Source organism: Bombus bifarius, unplaced genomic scaffold (genome assembly GCF_011952205.1).
Source record: "Bombus bifarius isolate JDL3187 unplaced genomic scaffold, Bbif_JDL3187 scf7180000008006, whole genome shotgun sequence".
Taxonomy (NCBI): domain Eukaryota; kingdom Metazoa; phylum Arthropoda; class Insecta; order Hymenoptera; family Apidae; genus Bombus; species Bombus bifarius.
Window position 1 is genome coordinate 604,260 of NW_022884384.1, and position 21,476 is coordinate 625,735.

The 21,476-nt window shown below is 40.8% G+C and overlaps 1 protein-coding gene across 2 annotated transcripts in view; it reads left to right on the forward strand.

Moving 5' to 3' along the window:
• Nucleotides 1–1,695: 1,695 nt before the first annotated feature.
• LOC117206356 (transcription factor cwo) overlaps nt 1,696–21,476 on the forward strand; it is a 37,394-nt gene continuing 17,613 nt past the window's right edge. For both annotated transcript variants that reach the window (XM_033445621.1, XM_033445624.1), the window contains exon 1: nt 1,696–2,970. In XM_033445621.1, coding sequence (XP_033301512.1) covers nt 2,906–2,970 — 65 coding nt within the window. In that variant the 5' untranslated portion in view covers nt 1,696–2,905. The remainder of the gene's footprint in view (nt 2,971–21,476) is intronic.

Below are 21,476 nucleotides of genomic sequence, written 5' to 3' on the forward strand. Positions count from 1 at the left end.
GAGGATACGGCACGTTGCATCGTGTGCGTGAACGATCCGCAGTCCACGCAAACGGCGTGCAGGTATAAACATATCGTCGAATCGCGCGACAACGAGAAGTATCATTACCGCGTGTCCTCGTGTCACGACGCGGCGGAGCCTGAATACCCGTTGAGTCTGCGGTCTCATACTGTACTCCGCTCCGATCCGAATCGGAGGAAGGAAGAAAGAGTGAACTCACAGCACCGGCACGTAGACAGTGATTGAGAACGAACAAGGAGAACCAGAGTGCAATAAAAGATGACGAGAGAGACGGTCGATAGTCCCGTAGAGGAAGGGATGCAGTCGTTGAAGAGAGCCGCGGCGGCAGTCGGGGGAAAGAGGGATGGAGCGAGCGCGTGACAGGACACGTGACCGGGAGCACACGGTGCTCGCGTGACCGGCCCCGTGACGTCACGCGCACGTGTCACATAGCGTGGTAACTGCTTATCCCTCTCTTCGTTCGACTGTACGTCCCAACGAACGTTCCTCACCTTCTGCGCCCCTCCAAGCATTTCCCACTCCTCTCGTTGATCAGTAACGTCTCAAGTCCCCACTTCACCCTCTTCGTCGAAAACTTTCACCTGGAAAGTCACTATTTTTCCTTCCTTTCTATACCTTACCATTACTCACCCTCGCAATACTAGCGCCTCTGCCTTGTCCGAATGGCGAACGAACGCGGATTTGCATCATCGAGTTACGTGACGCGCCAGCGATCCTTAGCCACGTTAAAGAAAGAAAAAAAGAAAAATAGTCGGTTTCTCCTCAACGGGTATCGTTGAATCGTATCGACGAGATTCCAGCGAAATGGAAGGGCGAAAGTATACGCTCGAGAAATTTAGTCGACTTCGTGACACGGTATCAGGCGACGTTAAATTTACACGCTTGATATATCGTGTTCTGTAGTGCTTCGAGAGACGCACAAGAATCTTATCTGCGCGTCGTTCGTCATTGAGGTAATTCGTTTTCATTGTCTGCGACGGAAATTTGTGGTCCTTAAATTTTTGATGCGTCCAAAGGATATATCGTACTTATTGTATATACGTATTCGTAATGCGAGAATCACGTGAGCGTTTGCTTGTTTATGTTTATACCGTGACAAACAGTAGTACATATTGACGCAACAAAATGATTTATCGTTTAATCATGTATCGATTTATGGTTGTAAATTTGCGTTAGGTTATCGAAATTCTATAATCCAAGGGTGGAACCTTTGTATCAAATCGTCAAGTAATGTATAGTAATAATGATTGTTTAGATGAGATAAACAAGAGAAAAACGAACGATTGCCTAGGTATAGATTAGCTTTTTTTGTTTTTGTTTTTGTACAATATACCGGCATGCGTATCGCTAAGGCTATTTCGAGATCACCATATCGATCCATACGTAATACTATCAACACGTGATGTATTAACAACAAATTGTCTTATCGGAACATTTCACAGAACTCGTAAACGCACACTGGATCGACACGTTACCCTCGCTGAAAGATATCGTAGATTATAAAAAAAATATCAAGCTACGTAACAATTGTTCGGTTCCTATCTATATCTATCGTATTTCAACACGGCGGAATTAGTCCGATAAGGGGAACGAAGATTTTGACGATATAAGATATCGAATGATATCGAGCGAATAGATACCGGTCGATTTACATTAGACCTCGAGTTGCATGGCTCCGGGATCGATGGTTCCGTGCCTGAGATGGTTCTGGATCGCTCCCACCAGTGGTCTGCGTGGCGAGGACCATCGCGAGAATCGAACAGGGCCGCGCATTATACGCGTAGTGTAGCCTGCTAAGGAGACGACACGCGTTTATATACGCGAGCGATACGAAACTATTTGAACAACGTTCTTTTTGTTCCTGTCATTGTAGAGAATTCCAAAATCACGAATCTATATGGTACGAGAAACCGCGTCGATAGAGTGCATACGATTGATCGAGAATTCAATCGTGCATGTAACGTAATCATTGGTCCAGAGCACATCTCGAGCGCCGCCAACCACTGCCACGTGAAATTCGTAAAGTGCATGCGTACGCACCAAAAGAAGCGTACCTATAGGTTGCCGAATACCGTGACGCGCAAAGCGAGCGCGCGACCTGTTCAATTCTTACGGCCCTGCCAGTTAGTATATCGCGGAATTTCGCGGCCGAACGAGTCAACGGCCTTATCGTCGTTCACATTTATGTCTTAAGATCGAGTCGTGTTTCTTCTTTTTGCTCTCGTTATCGCCTATTCGAGCGGAAACGATTCAAAACGGATAACAAAACAAAGTTTAAAAATTTCTGTTGCTACGCTTATAGGATGTCACAGTAGAGAGAAAGAGAAAGACAGAGTGAGAGATCGATCTACGATCATCGGCTCTAAAAAAAGAAATCGGGAAGTAGGAAGGAAGACAGAGAAGAAAAGAAGAGGGCGCCAGTACAGATATATCGGTGAGTGTGACTGGACGGAAAGACGTGGGCGATTCCCAAGTACCGGCCTCCTGGTCCGTCGTGTCGTTTCGAGTGTGTCAGTGAGTTTGTGGAGGCGAACCTAACCTAGTCGTCGGGTGCGCACTATCGATCAAGAAGCCATCGGTTTAAAGAGGACTTGACTTTTTTTGTGGGTACAGGTTATGTATACGTAATTTCGCGGTCGGTGTAAACACGTTTTGTGCGTTTCGTTAAATTTCGCGCTAAATTACGGCGAGCTGCTTCTAACTGCCTAACTTGCGTGTTACGAACGTGAATTCAAAGGAAGAAACTGTGTGCAAACGGAGTCAGATTGAAAGAGAACAGTGGAAGAAAGTCGAAGACAATAGAAGAAACGTAACGAAAGGAGTGACAACGACTAGAAATCGGAAGTGATCGTGTTGTGTATTGGAAACGATTCTATGCGGCAAGATGATGGAGACACAGAATTACTGGGAGGACAACTCCGCTCATTCTATGCAAGTAAAATACGAGAGGTAGGCGTCTAAATAATTATTAACAATTAAACATTTCTATAATTTTCTACTTTTGTCACAGAAAAGGTATTCGAAATCTCGTATATAACTGATATTAGCTTAAAACAACTATAATCTTCGAGTATTAAAAAACGGACTATGATTATTTCTGCATACTGGTATCGTTTTGATCGTACAATAGTGCGTTATAGTTATAAAGCGCTCACACGCGACATGAATCACCGCTGCATTCTAGATTCTTTCTCAACGCCAGAGGAACGTTCCACGCTGTCGACCTTGCCGGCATTATTCAGTCTAATACCATCCAAAAATATTTACACAGATTTACTACAAGCTACATCGAGAACTCTCGTTAAACAGGGTGAGCCAATGTTCGCGTGACTCGTGTTCGTACAGGTATATAAGCTTCGTTATCGTGCTTACCTGTATACATGCGGAACAGTTCAAAACAACCGATCACACGGAATAACGTTATGTCGTAACGTAAAGATTTTTCTGAAAATTTGTTTCATCGAATTACAACATTTGATTTACGGACTATGCAAGTGTGAGCGTAAACTGAGATCGCCGCTGTTACGTTTCTAGATCGGTTTCGAGCAATCACGTTTAAAACAACTATTCATGTACTAGGTAATTCTGTTCGAGTTAATTGAGTCATCTAGGACTAATTTCGCAAGTCTTTTAATGCTATTTATATCATACAATTATATTGATGCGGTTACAAGTAAAACTCGATTGATTCGTAGAACAGATTACCATAAGCCAATATATTCCTTGGCAATACGGAAAACTACATGCCTCGTTATCACGAATGTACAGGTGTTCGATTTTGACACTGTCCCTTCCCCCTCGCTTGGCCTCTCTTGTTCGACGTTCTTCCCCCAGGTCCTATATCATATTGATAAATAATTAGACGGTTGCTGATACGAGTGGAACCGTCTTGAAGGTCCACGCGTTGTCAAAAAATTCATGGCCGCGCCAGAGATAAGATAAATACCGAAGAATCGGTGCTATCGTTGATGTCAATTAATAAACGGGAATATAGATATCACGAGTTGTATACGTAACCGCGTGGGACTGGTCGATCGATCGAATCGCTGTGAATTCAACGAGTTATCTAAGAAGTCTATTCAAGAATCCGTGAATAGAGCGACGTGCAGTGAATTGAAAATCGTTCATCAAACGTGATCCAAAAGTAATTACGACTTAACTACAGTTCGTCCGTGATTATAATCTATAAGTATTCGAAGTAACCTATAATGCTCGATCCTGCGCGCAAGAAATCGAGACCAATTAACGCTAGCGCCATTTACGGAGCGATTATAAATCACATCTTTCATGCTGCATAAGAGAAAGGAATATGTAGAGATCACTTGACGTTTTCATTTTTATCATATCCTACTTTATCGTCGAAGGAAGAAATTGAAAAAAAAAAATGTCCTGGACATATTACATTAATGGGCGTGTTACATTGATATTCGTGGCTTCTATCGTCAAGGAAAGTGACGTTTACGCGTATTCACGTCGCTCGTAACGAGTGACTTTCACGAGTGTGTCAGCACGGTCGGTCAGTCATAAACACTTGTGCGAGATCGAGAATAGACTGGAGAGTTGGACACACGGTGTATATATCAAGGCGTTGAGGGGCGCGCTGACGGCGCTCGCAGCAACCGGGCAATTTCTTCGGGCCACGCTATAGAACACGGTTTCGCATCTTGGCCGCTTGAACCGTCGCATCGGGCATTGACACTGCAGATCGATCCGCACGGATTTATTTGAGCACCGTCTATACAGCGCGTGAACGTGTGCTGTGCGTATTCCGTCCCGCATTCGCTCGCTGTGCTCGTCGAATTTAACTTGGAAATCGAACCATTCCTCTCTTTTTCTTATTTTTATCTGCGTTCGGAGTTGCATCGATTTCATCGTTTCTCGGGATCGACAATTTAAGGTACAGCCAGTGCGATATGGTGAACGACGTGATTCGAAACGATCGATCTAATGTCACTTCTCGTAAGGCACACGATGAAATCATCGTTTTTTTAGATCTTTTGGAATAACGACGTCGTGGCATCGAATTTCAGCCCGTGAGAATTTGTATAGGGTTAACTAGGATTGTTTGAGTCAAGCCAAATTATTTATTGTGTTATTCATCAAACTCGGTTCAATTTTAAGACGTTGAAGGCGACTCGAATATCTTACCGTTGTCTCAATTTTCGTGACAATGAACAGAAACTGCATAAATATAATACACCACTTGTGTATAAGATTTGCTTTGATTAATCGACAATTTTGAAGGAGGAGTGAGTCGAAGTTTTTATCGAGCATACCTGTAGATAAGACCGTGGTCTTATAATGCAAGGCCGCGTTATAGATGGCTCAGAAACGAACAGCCATTGTGACAGTGACACCTTCGGATTTTGCGCCACAGAGGATCACGTTAATTGACGCAATCTGAGTAAACGACCGCGTCATGGAAACTAACGTAAATACGTTCGCTCGAGAATGCTACGAGTGGGCGTATATTACGTACTCAAGAATTTCGGGGATACCATATATACGCATTGCGGTTTGTAGGGTTGAGCAAGTATCCAAGATAGTGGTAATTTCCGCAAAACGGATGTGTGTTTTTAGATGCTCTGCTGCTTTCACGTCTTATCGGAAATTACAAAATACGTATTTCGTGCATGATAGAGCTGGCAAAATTATAATCAAATTAGTCGGAAATGATTGGTTGTAATTATCCGTGAAAGAAAAACGTCCTGTTAGCGAGAGTTTTTTTTAAATGATTGTTCTTAATTAAATTGAAAATCTTGCTAACTGAAGTACTAGAGTCAACCGGAATTAATTGATATTTTATTCGATACCGTAGTCCTTGACGAAGCGATGCATCGTATGTTTAAATGCATAGTGTCATTTGGCAGCGCAAATGTATTTCCTAATATATCTAGATATAACACTTGCTGCATAGCGTGTTTGAATACATATACTTACATATTCATTCTACCAAGGTATGAAACGTCGGAGATAAAATGAAGTAGGAATAAATGCAGTATCTGTCTGTAAATAAACTATTTTTTGTTTTACTATCTGGAACTTGAATGATTGCACTATTGGTAACTGCTATTTTCTAATTGTAAGTATATATGTACATACCTTAGAAATTGTGTTATACACATATTACGTGTAACCAAGTGAATAGATTTCTATGCAAATAAGGTGAATACCTTGGTGTATTTTCGCAATGATTAGTTTGTAATTAGTTTATATGTTTTATACACGTTTTAATCATTTGCCAATGAATCTTTTCCCCAAATTAAAAATGCGAAAAAATAGATGGCACTTTATAAATTATTTTCCTATAATTTTATGGGATAGAAATTAGGAGTTTTTAAATGGCTTAGTATCGCGATTAAACGATTACCGAGTCAATTGTGAAATTCAATCTTGGATTATTTTTGTATAATTTCGTAATTAACAATCTCAGACTGATTGATCACCGTGGTATTTTCAAAAAAACTTTCCTCTATTTTATATTTATTTCACACTTGATTGGCACTTGCGTAAACAGAAGCAAATCCGATTTCTTCGAGTACCTGATAAGGCTGACATTTTCCCAACTGACTCATTTTACCCAGATTCGTTTTACTCTATTTCACCAATGCGATACATATATATCCCCAAGCACGAAACAGTTTTTCCATATATTCAATAAAAATACTAGTAATTTCATTGAAATTAATCAAAATACTTTGAACGATCGAACAATCACAACAATTCCAATTAAAGTTAACTTAATAAAGACCAAGTAAATAATTCACAAAATCCATTGTCTGTTGGAAAACGCGAAGAAAGTAATTTAATAAAAAAAAAGCACGTATATGCAATAATAGACACTTTATAGAAGACCTCTGTACAAATTAAAGACAAACAATTTCCTTGATTGCTATAAATGCTTGAATTTCTTTAAACTTCATAAGATTATAGGATCCAGGACAAGAAAGAGATTGCGATAGAAAAATATGTCACTAATCCCTAAACGCTTCTTTTTATAACTACAATGCTAAAAACGGAAATTATTAACGCAAAAAAATTACGTCATAAAATATCGCGAAAAAGATGAAACGTATTAAAGCAGCGTTCGCTTTGAATGGATTTGCTTTTATCGAACAAAATTCCCTCGAAATGGCGAAGGGTCTTCTCCTCGTTTTCCGTGATACGTAGGAAACCAGTTGCACGGCCGCGTTCCTCTGCTTTCCGTCACGTAGGCACGCGTTGCCTTTCCGTTTTGCGGCAATTCGAAAACATAGATCAGCAATATCGATTCGATCGTTAAAATGTTCGCAGATGCTCTATATTTATTCTAGTAACGTTGTAGCCGCACATGCGTGCCATTTCCCATAAGCTTCCTAATTCACCTCCTTCGCATTCGAAAAGATCGGAGACTCCACAGATCACGTCGATCGCGTAAGAAGATCGCGGCAGAATTTTCGAATTTTCTTCGATCAGTCCATTCTTTTCTTTTCTTTGAAATTCATAATTGGTGACATATATTGAAAAATCTGGAGCAAACAGTAGACCAAATGGACTATGTATACCGCGCACCGCTCCATTTGTTTGCATTTTCCTATCTCCACAAAAAAAAAAAAAAGAAAAAAAAGGAAAATTGCCAGGTTTCTTGTAGACTCCACCTTGTCGATTATGGGTTAACGCGAGTTTCTTGGAATGTAGCGATGAAAAGCGCAAGGCACCTGCATCCTCGAACAATAGCAGCATACGTATGGAGGTCGATACAACGGAGAAGGGAATTGCATCGATCAGCGATAAATTATGGTCGCACGAGGCAGCGGCGTCAACCAGACCGACAATAACCGTCGTTACATTCAATGCAATTAACGTGTCTCTCGTTCTCCATCTCGTTTCTTCAGTTGCGCGTAAAACGTCGCTCCGATCTCGTGCTTCTATTTCACTAGCATCTTGACACAGATATTTTCTTCGTTCGCGGTGTAGCTTATCGTGGATCGATGCGAAGGTCCTCCAACATACTTCGACATACACTGCTGTTCAAAAGTATCCGGACACTTGCTTATCTTTCACAAGATGTAATTTAATCGCGAATTTATTCTTCGTGACTGTTACACGTTATGACGTTATTATAAGAGCTATTTCTAAAAGGATAATGCGCACTTTAAATTTCTAGTATTACTTTTCTGCTTTATTTCTGCTTCTTCGAGCTTCGATCGTATTTTTATTATTATCGACACGATATATATCCGTAGATTGGTAACAGTGAATGTTGGCGAAATTCGGTCGTGCATCGTCAGCAACCTTTCTCATCGGATCCTTCGAGCAGTCGCGTGTGTGCACGCGTGCGAACCAAGAACTCGCAACTAGGAGGCACCGATCGATTGGTGTTTACCTTTCCCAGGTTCGATTGATCAACGTGCGAGCCACAGTTTGGTTACGTTGATTTTGTTCCTACAAGCGACAATTTCGTTCCTACAAGTTATCTTATAACGGTACTCGTTGAAGATATACGCAGAACGAAGAAGATGGTGTTTGAGCATTAGGAATCGTTTTGTTTATTTTCTTGCTTAAGCATCCATTTACACAGCAGCGTATAATAATTATCGAAAGAAAGCAAGAAACATGGGTCGCGTGTTTTTCCTTTGGCGACGTCGCGGGTTAACGTTGCGTCGTTTCGTCATCGCTGCGAATTTATTACTTTACGATGCGATCGTTTGATGCGTTAAAAATTTTCCATTTGCGGACCAGTTTTTACGTCCTCTTGCAATTTCTTTATTCCGTAAACGTTCGTTCTTTATTTGCACGGCAAATGCCAGCAGTCTGATGTCTATCAAAGGAATCGCAACTGCGAGATTGTGCAGATCGATGTCTGATCGTGCAGTCCGTTTCTACTGCGACATCAGCCCTCTGAATTTACTTACGCTTGTTATTCGTTTTATCTAGCAGTTTCTCTATTAATTGTTTGCCTATTTTCTTCGATATAAACTTACATAATCGCAAGTTCACAAAGTTTCTTGCTTTATCGCTGTTTAAAATATTCGTCCGAAACGTAATTAGTTTCAGTCAGCGGATGCATGGTTTATTATTTTCTCAGCTCTCTTACATCAACCAGCAGACAATCAGTCATTTAATCAAGTTTCAACGCAGTCATACACTAATTAAGGATGTTTATTCGCGGTATTTCGAAACCCATTAACATAGCGAGTGATCGTAACCTCGTGACTAGTAGCGTATTTCACGCGAGACTCGTAATATATAATAATCGCATAATAGTCATCCGTCTTTCATCTTTCCTCGTTAAACGATGGTTAACGAAAAGGCTTGGACGTTTGTCACGCGTTAATCTGCCTGTTAACAACTTCCTCTTTTGCGATAAATGATGAAAAATAGCTCCTTCTATAGTTAGTCGACCTTCGTGATCAAATCAAGACACGTTCGAAGACACGTCTGTAGATAACTGAAGTTTTCGGTTAGATTTCCACTAGATCACGTCAGGTTTGGATTAGATCAGAATTACGCTCGAGTTGGTAAATGAGATTTATCAAGTTTGATTTAAATTCAATGCCACTCCTGGAGTACCCACTATCAGAAAATATGGACAAAAATTTTTGCTACCCTAAAACGAACTTTAGCCTGTTACGCTTGTCCCGATAATCAAATCTTACGATATCCATACAAAGAAATCATATCTGTAATATTTACAAGAGAAAATATTACAAGCGTAATGACCCCGATAGACTGGCAAATCCGTGAGTAACTGCTTTACAACGAGCAAGTTTCCAACGGACAGGATTACTCAAAGAATTAACGAAACCTAAATACTTCTAGCTGTCGTACGATCGTTGCTTTCTTATTCTCGTTGGAGCGTGTTTCGCGTTTTCATCGGCGAAGATAAAACATCGGAGCAATTGTAAAGGACGGGCGGAAAATTTCGACGATAAAGCGATATAAGTGTCGCGATAAGGTGTAACGAGCGCCTTTCGCGTTACTATTCTTTCTTTCTTTTATGAAAATTCCGTCCCATTAACGACGAGTCGTTAATTTCTTTTTACTGGCAATCGGTCGATCGTGGTCGGCGTAATCGCTATGGCGACGTGCCCGGGGGATGTTCAGTGTCGTTGGAGAAAAAGTGAGAGTTACCTTGGCTGTTCCAGCGCCGATCGACCGTGTGCGTTTTCATACATGCGCGTTCGTATAGTACGAGAGTCGTAGACTGGCTTCTGTGGCTGATGAATGCGCGTGCACGTGTACAGACGGGCGTGGAAAATAGTACAGCGATTTGATTAGGCCTCGTCGCTGGAGATGATTCATTGTGAAAAACTTCGAATTGTTGTAACACAGGAGAACGTGAAGAGATAAACAAGCGAGTTTACTGTTTGATGATCTTCGACGTTCACTCGCTAGAGATAGTCAGTTTATCAATTATACGTGTAAATGTTATAGGATGAATTTTATTTGTCAGCTGCTTCTGGTACGATGAAAAAGTGGTTGTATAAGACAGTTTGACGCTCTTGACGCTCGTCTCGCGACACGCGTATTTCTGAAAATTTACTTCACCGCCAATTTTTGTGTCTTGTCGTATTAGAAACGTAAAATATAGTATCAGAGTTAAGAAAAAAAATGTATTATTATATAGTCAAGAAAAAATTTGGTTAAAAAGAGAATCGAGCATTCTTGATGGGGTTAGTTCATTGGTACGGTGGTTACTACGTCACAGTGATTTTCAGTGAGTCGTTTTTCTCTCGATACTCGACGTTTTCGACATTTTGGACCACGGTCGTATCGAGTCAAGGTTCAGCCCGAGAAATCGAGGTCGACACGAACAGATTTAACTGCACCAGTGAAACTATTTGTAGAATTATGAAATGTAGTCCGTGGCCGTTGCTCGTGGGATAACGAGCTGCTCTGTACTCGTGTGCAGTGTGCTGCACGAATGAAGTCATTCCTCGCAAGTCCGATCATCGTTTATTAATCCTCGATTTCCATTACTTATTCGTGAACTAGTTGCTCGATGTATCGGTCGGATATTTTCAGAATTTATCGAGAAATATGTAACGTATATATATTAGATATTTCTACGGAAAATTGTATTTATATATGTAATTACAGATATAACGTATCTTACGTGTAACAATAACTGTATTATTCAGAATGATGAGACTACGTCAGATTAGTCGATTTCCGGTTTGAGAACTGGTTTGTAAAAATGTGAGAGGTGAAAAAGAAATCGTTACACGTGACGATAAGTGGGCGTACGAGGCATGGAATCGTTTCGAGGAATTTTATAGTTTGCCTTATTTCGATCAACGATCGTATCTATCGTTAGCGCGAAGTCTTTATAGGTTCTCGAATATAGCGACGAAAGATAAAAGCCTGTAGTTACGTCTCAGATTCTTTTAATATCGAGAAAGAGGAAAAGTAGTCGAGTTATGGTATCATAAAATTTGGATGGAAAGATGGACGTACTTACAGAGAAAATTACAGTTATTAACTAACAGTCGCTTTAATCGAAGACTAACGTTAAATTATATAGCGAGTTATGTACGATCAGTTATTGGTAATATATCACATCGTAAATTTTAGTCGCAAGGGAAAAATATCAGCTTTTTATTAGCGTCACGAGTGGTTTCTGATTTTATTTATAAAGTTAAAAACTCTTTTCCTAGGTTATTTAAAAATCTGAAATGAAACGTAATTCTATCGTTTACTTCAATATATCCAATACATTTTTGAAACGTATTACGATCATAAGTATTACGTTTGCACAGAGGAAAAACTCAAGCATCGAGATTTCTCAAGCTCTACGAGAGGATTCGATCGTATCGCATGTACGAGTCATCCACGTTAACTAATAGCGCAAGCTTACAGCTTCAGCTTTCGTAGACAGCTTTCGTAGCACCTTCGTTTCGAGATTCTACGCAGAATAACAACGTGGCTTCTAGTTTTCACGAACGGAAAGGACCTACGTCAACTGGTCTCCGTCGAGTTGTTCACGGCAGCAAGGCGAAGACGCAGTGCGTCATCGTTGCGTCGACCACGAAAGCGTTAAGTAGAAAGTTACGTCACTGTGCGGATATTTTTCGTGGTTGTTCGGTGACTTTCGAGCGTTTCTTTCGAGTCGCGGGGACGCGTTCTATCTCTACCGTGGACGGAAATTGAAAGAGAACCGGCGACCAGGGGACGGAGTGCAGCAAGCAGCACACGATTACTGGCACGAATCAGCTAGTCAGAAGTCACGTTGCTCGACACGCGCTCCGAGCTAGACCCGATGTAGGTTAGTATTTTTACGCGGGCGTCCCGGTGTATACAAATACGGCACACCGTGTCGTGCAAAACAATACCGGCGTGTGACTGACTATACATCACGTCCTAGACGCCATTTCTATAAAGGGTGTTCCCACTCGAGCGCAGAGTATCGTGGTAGATACGTGAGATCGTAAGCTTATTTTAAAGGAAGACGTCGAAATAACAAGGATGTATCTTTTCTACGAAGTTAAGTTTAAGGCTTTAAGAAGAGAAGGAATTAGTACAGCTGGATACAGTACAGCAGCCAGTACAGTCGCAAGTTTCGTTCGTCGTGGAAAAATAATCTCGGAAATTTGTCAAAGAATTACACTGGCGACCGTTGCAACTTACGAAACCGTAAACAAGCTGGAAGTAGTGGATGAACACCGAAGGAGCGAGCGAGTTCGCTTGAAATTAAAAATTAGGCGGACCGCTCTCTCGTTGTGCATCAACTCTGAAATTCTATTTTCACGCGTGGCTCCCCTACCTAACCGCTTTCAGAATTTTAATTATAACCGGGGTAGTCCACGTCGCATCCTTGACCTTTCGTCAGCCCGGGCACGCGTCATTGTCGCGTAACTATGCAATTTCGCGGAGGACTTTCGGCGCAGTTGTTTACGCAATTCGCTACGAATTATATACTTTGTACGTGCCGCTATATTGGACGCGAGGTTAATCAACGATATTGTCGCGATACCACGAACATCGGTTGAACGTTTCATTTTCAAGAGTTTCTCGGAATCGAAACGATCGTCCGATATCCGTTCGCGAGAAGAAAAAGGGAGCGAGCAGCTGTTTCGCAATATTTACGAGATTTTTTTATCTTCGTATCGAGAAATCCGATTAGTACGGTCTTTTTCGATCTTGCCCTCGTCCCTGGCTCGTTTCCATCGGCATGCCTGAAGTCTGATCGTTTATGTAGATAGCTGTCTCGAAGAACTAGGCCTAGCTTCGTGTCGTTCGATCGTAAATCGATTTTGCGCTCGAATAGAAACGGGCGAACGACTTCGACTCGATCGAAAGGTTGTCTCGTGCTTGATAATTGATAATTAAGCGTATCAAGGCTAGACGACGCGACGCATGCTCGATGCCAGACGATAGTTGGTAAAAAATTCAAAGACCGAGAAATCTTCATCGTTCTTCTCGCCACGGTTCTCCTTTACAGTCTAAACGTTCGACTCTGTCACGTGTTGCTCTGCATGCCTGGTCGGATGATCCCACCGCAAGAACTCGTCATCGTCGCACTTTCCTCTTAAGGTGTCTGCGTGCGTCGTCGACTGAAAATTCCTTCGATATTGGTCGCCTTGTGAAAAATCACGGTTCGCGGCGTTCTTCGATAAAACTACTCGCGACGTAACGACGTTTCCTCGTTTACGGTTTAAAAAAGAAATTCGTTTTCCTTCTTCCTACCAAGAAGCTTTTCCTGCGATAGGCACGTACCGTAGAACGCCCGCAGAAGAACGTCCGCATCAGAGATAAAACTATCGCATACGTTGGTCGCTAAAAGAAAACTGATTCATTTCCTTTTCCGAGTAATTATGCCGCGTCCGACGTTACGTTGCACGACGCTACGTAGTACGGTTTATCATAGCGAAAAGAGGAACGAGCCGTTAAAGAGAGAAAGAAGGCAAGAAAAATGTAGGAATAAAGGAGCGTGGACGGTTCGTATCTACGTTAGAGTGCCACGTAGAGAATGTGTGCAGTGTGCAACGTGCGAATCACGAGTTAGAAACCGAGTCGAATCGGTTGGTAGTTGCATCAGCGGGCGGAGCGTCACGTAGAATTTTTCTTTTTCGACTACTCGTTACGTACACGTGCGCGTGCATGCGACGTCGTGTACATTTATGCATCGTGACTTTCTACTTACGAGCGGGGCCATTCGTACAAGTATCAGGGCACGTAACGCGCGCAATCCGATCGATTATATGGTCCACACGTGGCCGATAAGGAAGTCTCCGTTTAAATGTCCTATCGTCGTTGTCCGACCTTGCGATTATAATTGAACACCACGTAGGGAAAGTACGATAACTTCGTCTTTTCTTCGGTTTGTGTCGCCCAAGTGATTAAAAAGAAGCAATTTACGAGATATTACCGTCGCCTAAAAATACCCCGTTACTTGCTTCGCTTTCGCAGCAACGCGACAACAAGTAGCTGTTAAAGATTATTGCGCGTATATCGATAATTAATGAATGTACCAAATGATTATTAATAAATATGCAACGAGCGAAACCAGCCACGTTGGAACCTTTCGATAGAATTCGTAACAGAATCTTCTGGACAAGTTTAGCGTGCCACTCGATATTATCCTACGATACGAAGGAACGACAGAGTCACGACGTGCGTGCGTGCGCGAAATGTTCATTGCTATTCACGTGTCGTCCGATCGACACTGTCGGCCATCCTCGCCGATTGTCGACACACGTACTTTAGCGTTATAACGTTAATACGGATAGTAGGATGGAACGTTCTGGTCTCCCCTGAAATCGCACGTTCGTTCTTTCTAATCGATTATCTCAGATGATTCATTACTCGTTGGAAGAAATTGTAACGAGTACACGGAGAGTCTCGCTGAATTAAATCCGCGCGAGTATCGTCTACATCGGGACAGTTTTTTTTTTTTTTTTTTTTTTTACTAAATTGCATAAATAAAGAAATCGCATTTCGCTCGCAGGAATTACAAATAACGCTACGATCTTCGGCCGTTAATGAAGTTGGCAGATGTCTTAGGTTAAAATTGATTGGTTTAAAAAGCAATGTGATCCCGTTGACTTTTTGTAGCTGGATATGTACGTTATTGCAGTGTTACAGTAAAAACGACACGATTTCGAGAACATGTTTTTCAAGTTGTCGCTGCGAGGAAGTCTGAGTTACCGCAGCAAGGAAATTCTTTCGGTTTAGGGTTCTTGGAATAGATTAAAATAACGCGTATGTTCCAGTGTAATTATCTGCCTTTTTAGAGAAATATTTTAACCTTAGGTAGGAGCTTGTACTGTCTGATCTGTTAATCGATAAAAATTACGTCGCTTCTTATACAAAACGATACTAAAAAAAAAAAAAAAAAAAAAGCGATACTAGGAACGCGATATCTATTTTCTTGAAATTAATATTCCGCAATCTGTTTGTTAGCTTGCATTCGGAAATTCGACGATCGTCAAATGATAATACACGTCGATAACGTTTAAAAGAAAATCGCAGTTCCGGAAATTTCTAAGTTTCTAATTCGTTCTTTGCAAATAAGACAGATTTATTCGTGGTTACGTGATCCCTATGCTAGTCGTAGGAGTCGCGAACGAGAATGATAAACAGACCGAAGAAACGTTCAGCGTGGCAGCGATCGACTGATAAAAATGCTGCAGATTTATTTGCTGTTTTCTACGTGGTTATGAACGCTGCCCACTTTACGCACGTGCGTGAGTCGATTCGTGGTTTATGATATAACGCGAAAGTGAATGGCGTTAATGACTACGCTTCGATTGGCAGAAAGGTCACGGAAGGTCGTTGAATAATTTTGGACGATGTTTTACTTTATCGATTTCCTGCTATAAAATAAATAAATATATCATGCGTATGTAAAGATTTAGTGGAAAATCTAACGGTTACCGATTCTCTGTGGTTCCAGAGAATGCAAAAATATCGCATAAATCTCCGAGACGCGTACAACAAGATTCTTAGTTCTCCGTCGAAAGCACAGTTTCTCATTCAGCAACCTGCGTGTGCGAGAAAACCGTGACGTTACGTGAAATTTTGACCAAGGAGAATTCGCGAAACGCCGATTTCCGCCCGATCTTACGCCAAAGTCGAGTACGCAGTTTTAGCGTTTAAAATGGATTTTCATTTTGTCATTGCAAAGAATAACTCGAGATAAGCGGTGAGTTATTAATCTCTTAGCCGTGTAGTGGTCGACTAGATGTCAAATTCCAAATTACTTGGTTCGAAGAGATACGAGCGAAAGATAATAAATTATTCTCTGTGTCCACTATTTTGAATTTTGTCGTTCGTCGAAAATGTAGTATGAGAGCTTTGCCAAATTTATGAATTTATCTGTACGCAAATTGTAACAGATATTTTGTAATTTGGAATATTCGGAGGAAAATGTTGACGATTGATGTCACTTTTTGCGGCTTCGACAAATATTATTCTTGGCTACTTTCTTTGTAGAAAATAATTGTTACGGATTCCGAGACAGAACAAGTTAGATCATGCGTATAATTAAGACGTCGAGAACAAAAATCATGGTTATTTATGCATTGAAATGCGATACTTATTTACATTTTAACGTGTTATATAATTTTGTACGGTCTGTTTGATTGCCGAAAGTATAGTTATGCTACGGATTATACGTATAATTATCACAGAAAATTTTAACAGTTTGGCAGAAATAACAGCTTCGAGTTCACAAATTTCTGTACGGTAGTAATCGACTTACAAATTTATACGTTTAACATCGCGTTTTATCTCAATAGGGCTCGTATCGATCGAAAGCTTGATCGATACGTCATACGCGTCCAGTGATAACGTATTTTAAAACTTACGTTCTTAAAAAATATGAATCGTTCGACGATGACAACTGAACTCGATTGTGACTCATTCTCCTTGTGAACTTAAAGAAACGTTCTCTTCTTCCGAACGATAACGAAACTTTAACGAAATAACGTCTGGCGGGGAATAGTAGGGAGAGAGATGGGAGAAAATCATCGTCGTCGTCCACTAATTTTCAGCGAAATTTCTAAATTGCAGCGTTAAAGGGCGAATAATTCGGACACGTGGATAAAATGTGGAAAATCGCAAAGAATCGCGAGCATATAAAGCAAGTAAACAGGTCGTCTTCCGACTGAGCGGCTGACGCACGTGCACCAGTCAGCCAATGCTGTGGGTGCAACCATATGTGAAAGTGACAGCACGCACGGACAGAGCCAAGCAAGGTGGTGGGCAGTAAGGTCGACGAAGGACGTCGCGAACCGCAGGTACTGTTGGCGGTCTTTCGTGCTTGGATTTCGAGCCAATTAAAATCCAGATCGTAATTAAGGTCATGCGTGATTTCGACGGTTGTTTAGAAATGTCCGCATTAACCAGACTCCAACCGCGTAGCCCCGTTATTACGAGGACGCTAATCGAAACGAAAACGAAAGAGCTGACTCGAACATTCGCTCGTTGAATACGTTTTATAAATATAAGACGATTTAATAAATAATCAGAGTTGTTTGTTGACACGCGCGTTCTCCATTACTTTATTTAAACAGCTTCGATCGAATTTTTTTTGTCGTATGTGTAGATTACAAAATTTAGATGAAAATCCATACGAACGTCCATTTGTTTTTTCAAGATCGAAAACGTGTTAGCCGCAACTAGAAGAATGTAACTCGCAATGTTTATTTCGATATCCGTGAAGTTTGTTTTATCCATGCGAAACACTCACCAGCATTCCATTTTCTTAAGACAAACAAGGAAGCGTGTCCGTTGGTGCGTCGTGTCGGTACGAGGTTGCATCCTCTCGACCTCCTTTTTTGGACTTCCTTTTCTGTTTGGCCCGATTACCCACACAGTAGGACAATCAAAAACGGTTCGCGTGCATGAACGTGTTACGTCACGAGTAGAGTTTGCTGCACGCCGAGCGGAGAGTTCGCGGATATTCTTGTGCCGATGGGCGGATCCGTGTAATTGCAGCCGCTATTAATGGAGAGTAACTCGAAGTCTCGTTACGAAATCACAGCTCCGTCCATCCTGCGCTTTCGCGCGCACCTGATGAATGCCACCGTAATTCGCCGGATGCCAGAAAGAAAAAAAAGAAAAAAAATGGAATTCTCGTCGCACGTGTGGCGCACGGGCAACGGAACCCAGATAGAATTCACGGATACCAACGTTTTGCAACTGTCGTTGGACTTTTAATGTAAGCTAATCATTGCGCAATCTCGCAACACGTGAACTGTGCCAGTTCGAAACGAGCACGGCCACGAAAACGGCGATGGATTAATAAATTATCGTGGTTCGAGGCGCAAACAATTTTTGGCCTCTACGTATATGTACAATATATCGGTGAAAAGTTTGACCGAGTCAAAGCGTCGTAATCCTTAGCGTGCAATAAACTAATTCTGACCTAGAAACCTCGTTCAAACGAAACAATAGTAAAACATTATTGCTGGCAGAAACGAAAGATAAGAGAAAGATAAGGCAATAAATATCATTAATAAATCTATCGGAATATATATACGATATATATAAAATATCGTATTTTATTTTGTCCTCGTAATTCGTAAATATCATTGAAAGCGATACCAAACTTTTAAGTAGCAATGCGTTCATCGAATTTGAAATGACGGTACTACGAATGTTAGGTTAGCTTTGGCACTGATTCAGTCTGGAAATGTTGTCTCACCGGGCGAAGGAAATTAATTTTGCTAATTGTGCCTTTCTGATTCAGCCGACTTACGGTAGAGATGAAAAACGAACCGCGGAGGGATATTCGTGATATTTTTGGTTCCTGTGATTCATATTTCGATATTAATATCAGGTCGTGTTACACTTTCGAAGTTTGGAAACTTGAAATTACTATATTTCGCAAGTTCTACGATTTAATTATCTTTTACCAGGAACGCTCCTATGAAATTGGGTCGAATTCTTCGCTTAACTGCCTTGAAAATTACTCCATCAATCCCTTCATAAGCGAAACGTATCTACGATCGAACGTGGTTTCGCGTAAAAAATGGAAATTTTAACGAGTTATTAAGCGTTAACAATTTCATCGAGTGTTCAAGTAAAAATTCCGAACTTTCCATTTGGAGATCAACGTGGTTACACGGACAGTTCTGGCGTTTACTTACGAAAGCGTACAGACGACGAAGAGGTGCGTGCAGGAATGGATGTACAGGTGTGCGTCGACGAACAGTGTGCAAGCGGTGCAAAAAATAAAGAAGAAGAAAGGGGGAACTGGAGTCACATGTCGGAAAATGTCAACCACGTGCAGATACACGAGGTTTCTCGCCTGTAACACGTTCAACGTGCTCGTGCTCGTGCAAGAAACGATGCAGAAAATTGTTTCAGATAATTTACTTGCGTGTTACATCATTTACATCTCAGCGAAGCGTGTGGAAAAAAATAGATACCGTGTAACGAACCGCTTGCTCGTCGATGAAGCCAAGGACGCTGTCTTGTTGTTTTTTTTTTTTTTTTCTTTTTTGTCGAAAAACACGTAATCGGTATCGAACTGCGAGAGAGCTTAGCTTGTTTCACATACGTGTTTCTGTCGAGTACGCTCTATCCTGATTAACATTTTTATTACGATGGCATTCTTAATTTAACACTAGAGTTATTGACCTATGTGCGCGTTTAAAAATACGGTACATAGATAATTATAATTATAGTGGTACGATGAAAATAAATAGGTATACATAAATACCTTAGATAAATAACAGCTATATCTTGTTTTAGTATAGCGTTGCGAACGCAGTCGACCTACCGATATTTAAATCTTGTTAGTGGATAAAGTCGATTCTTCAATTGTCCTGTAATTATTTTAATCGATAATAAAATCAGCGATAGAAATTTCGAACAGATTCGATCGCAAAAGTTTCCAGCCAATTCTAAGCACGTTTCTACGCACGTTCATCATAATCACCTGCAATGGTTTAAATTGTCGACATCGTCGAGTGGTCAAAATCCACTATTACGCGTCGCATCATTATCGTCATTACATTTCGGTGTTGCAGCTACGTAAATAGATTGTTCGCAAATTGACAGCAAATGTCAAAGCGTGAAAGTAATATCATTAGTGGTTAAAGCGTTGCTAAGCATTACATAGACAACGGTACGTGGCTGTACGATAATCACTCGACAATAATGCGCTCCTTTCATTACACAAATTATACGCGACGCGATTAGCCATGAAATTTCTCTATCGCGAATTCTGTCTCGGAGCTGCGCGACCAATAATAATAAAGAAACTTAATTTTATCGATTGGTGTATGTATAATTATATATCGATGTTCAAACATTGGTTTAACGTTTTTTTTTCTAATGACAGACGACATTGAATTAAATCGTTTTCATCCACACGGTACGAATAATCGTTGGCATAATTAATTCTGGACGTAATTTGGTTAATATACTTCGTTAATCGATATCTTCCATCGTCGTGAGGCTTCATTAATTTTTTACCAAATAATCCTTCGTGTAATGAATTCGCGAATAACCGGAATCCGCTTTGAAAAGAAATTAAAAAAAATAGAAATTTTGTATAATATTGCCATCGCTATGTTAATTACGCTAAACAAGGTAATTAAATCTAATACGGAATTCTTGTGCGAAATATTTTTATCGTTAACGCGAAACGCAGAGAAAAAAGAAGAAGATGCGACTGTTTTTCTTTCTCCTTGATCGCAAGAATCTCGCGTCTCTTTAACTCGTCGTACGTGTTACGTGATCGACCTAATGTTTAACACGAGCCGAGAAAGAGCGGCCACGTGTCGCGTCGACGGAATTTTATGTACAATTCCGCTACGAGGATATTGTCTTTATATAGCGCATTGCCTTCGGCGTAAAATGATTCTTAGTACGCATTTTAGATTTATAATCTGGAAAAACAAAACAAAAAAAAAAAGAAAAAAAAAGAAAGGAGGAAAAAGACCAACAGGGAAACTCGCTTGACTACGAGAAATTATTACCCAAATAGGTAATTTATTTACTCAGACATTCTGATGCTAATATACTTTTATCTTGTTTTCGATCTTACCTTACGAAACAGATAAATGTTCCTAGAAATTTGCACTTTTAAGAAGAACAAACAAAATCTTACGTTCTTACCAGCGCAGTATATGCGATGTAAGAAGGTACATCGTTCTACTTGCACTTACCTGCGAGGCAACGATATTTTGTTTATTGTAGCCTAGCAAGGCTCGTACCTCGGCTGGTACTACGTATTGAGTCATTCCAGACACACAGCTTTAATTATGTGTGCATAGTAATTAGCTAGTGCAACCGTTTGTGTATTCAACTATTCGCTATGGCGTAAGCTTAATTTGGAACGTCAGCCGTCACGCTTTACAGTCGTTCGAAAAATACCGTTTACGTCTTAACAAAGGCATTATTGCATAACAAATTCTTCTTACACAATGCTTGTATCGAGTAAATGATATTAATGAATTGACAAGTTACGAGTTGTAGGTTGTAGGGATTTTCTTTCTTTATAATCGAAAACTCCAATT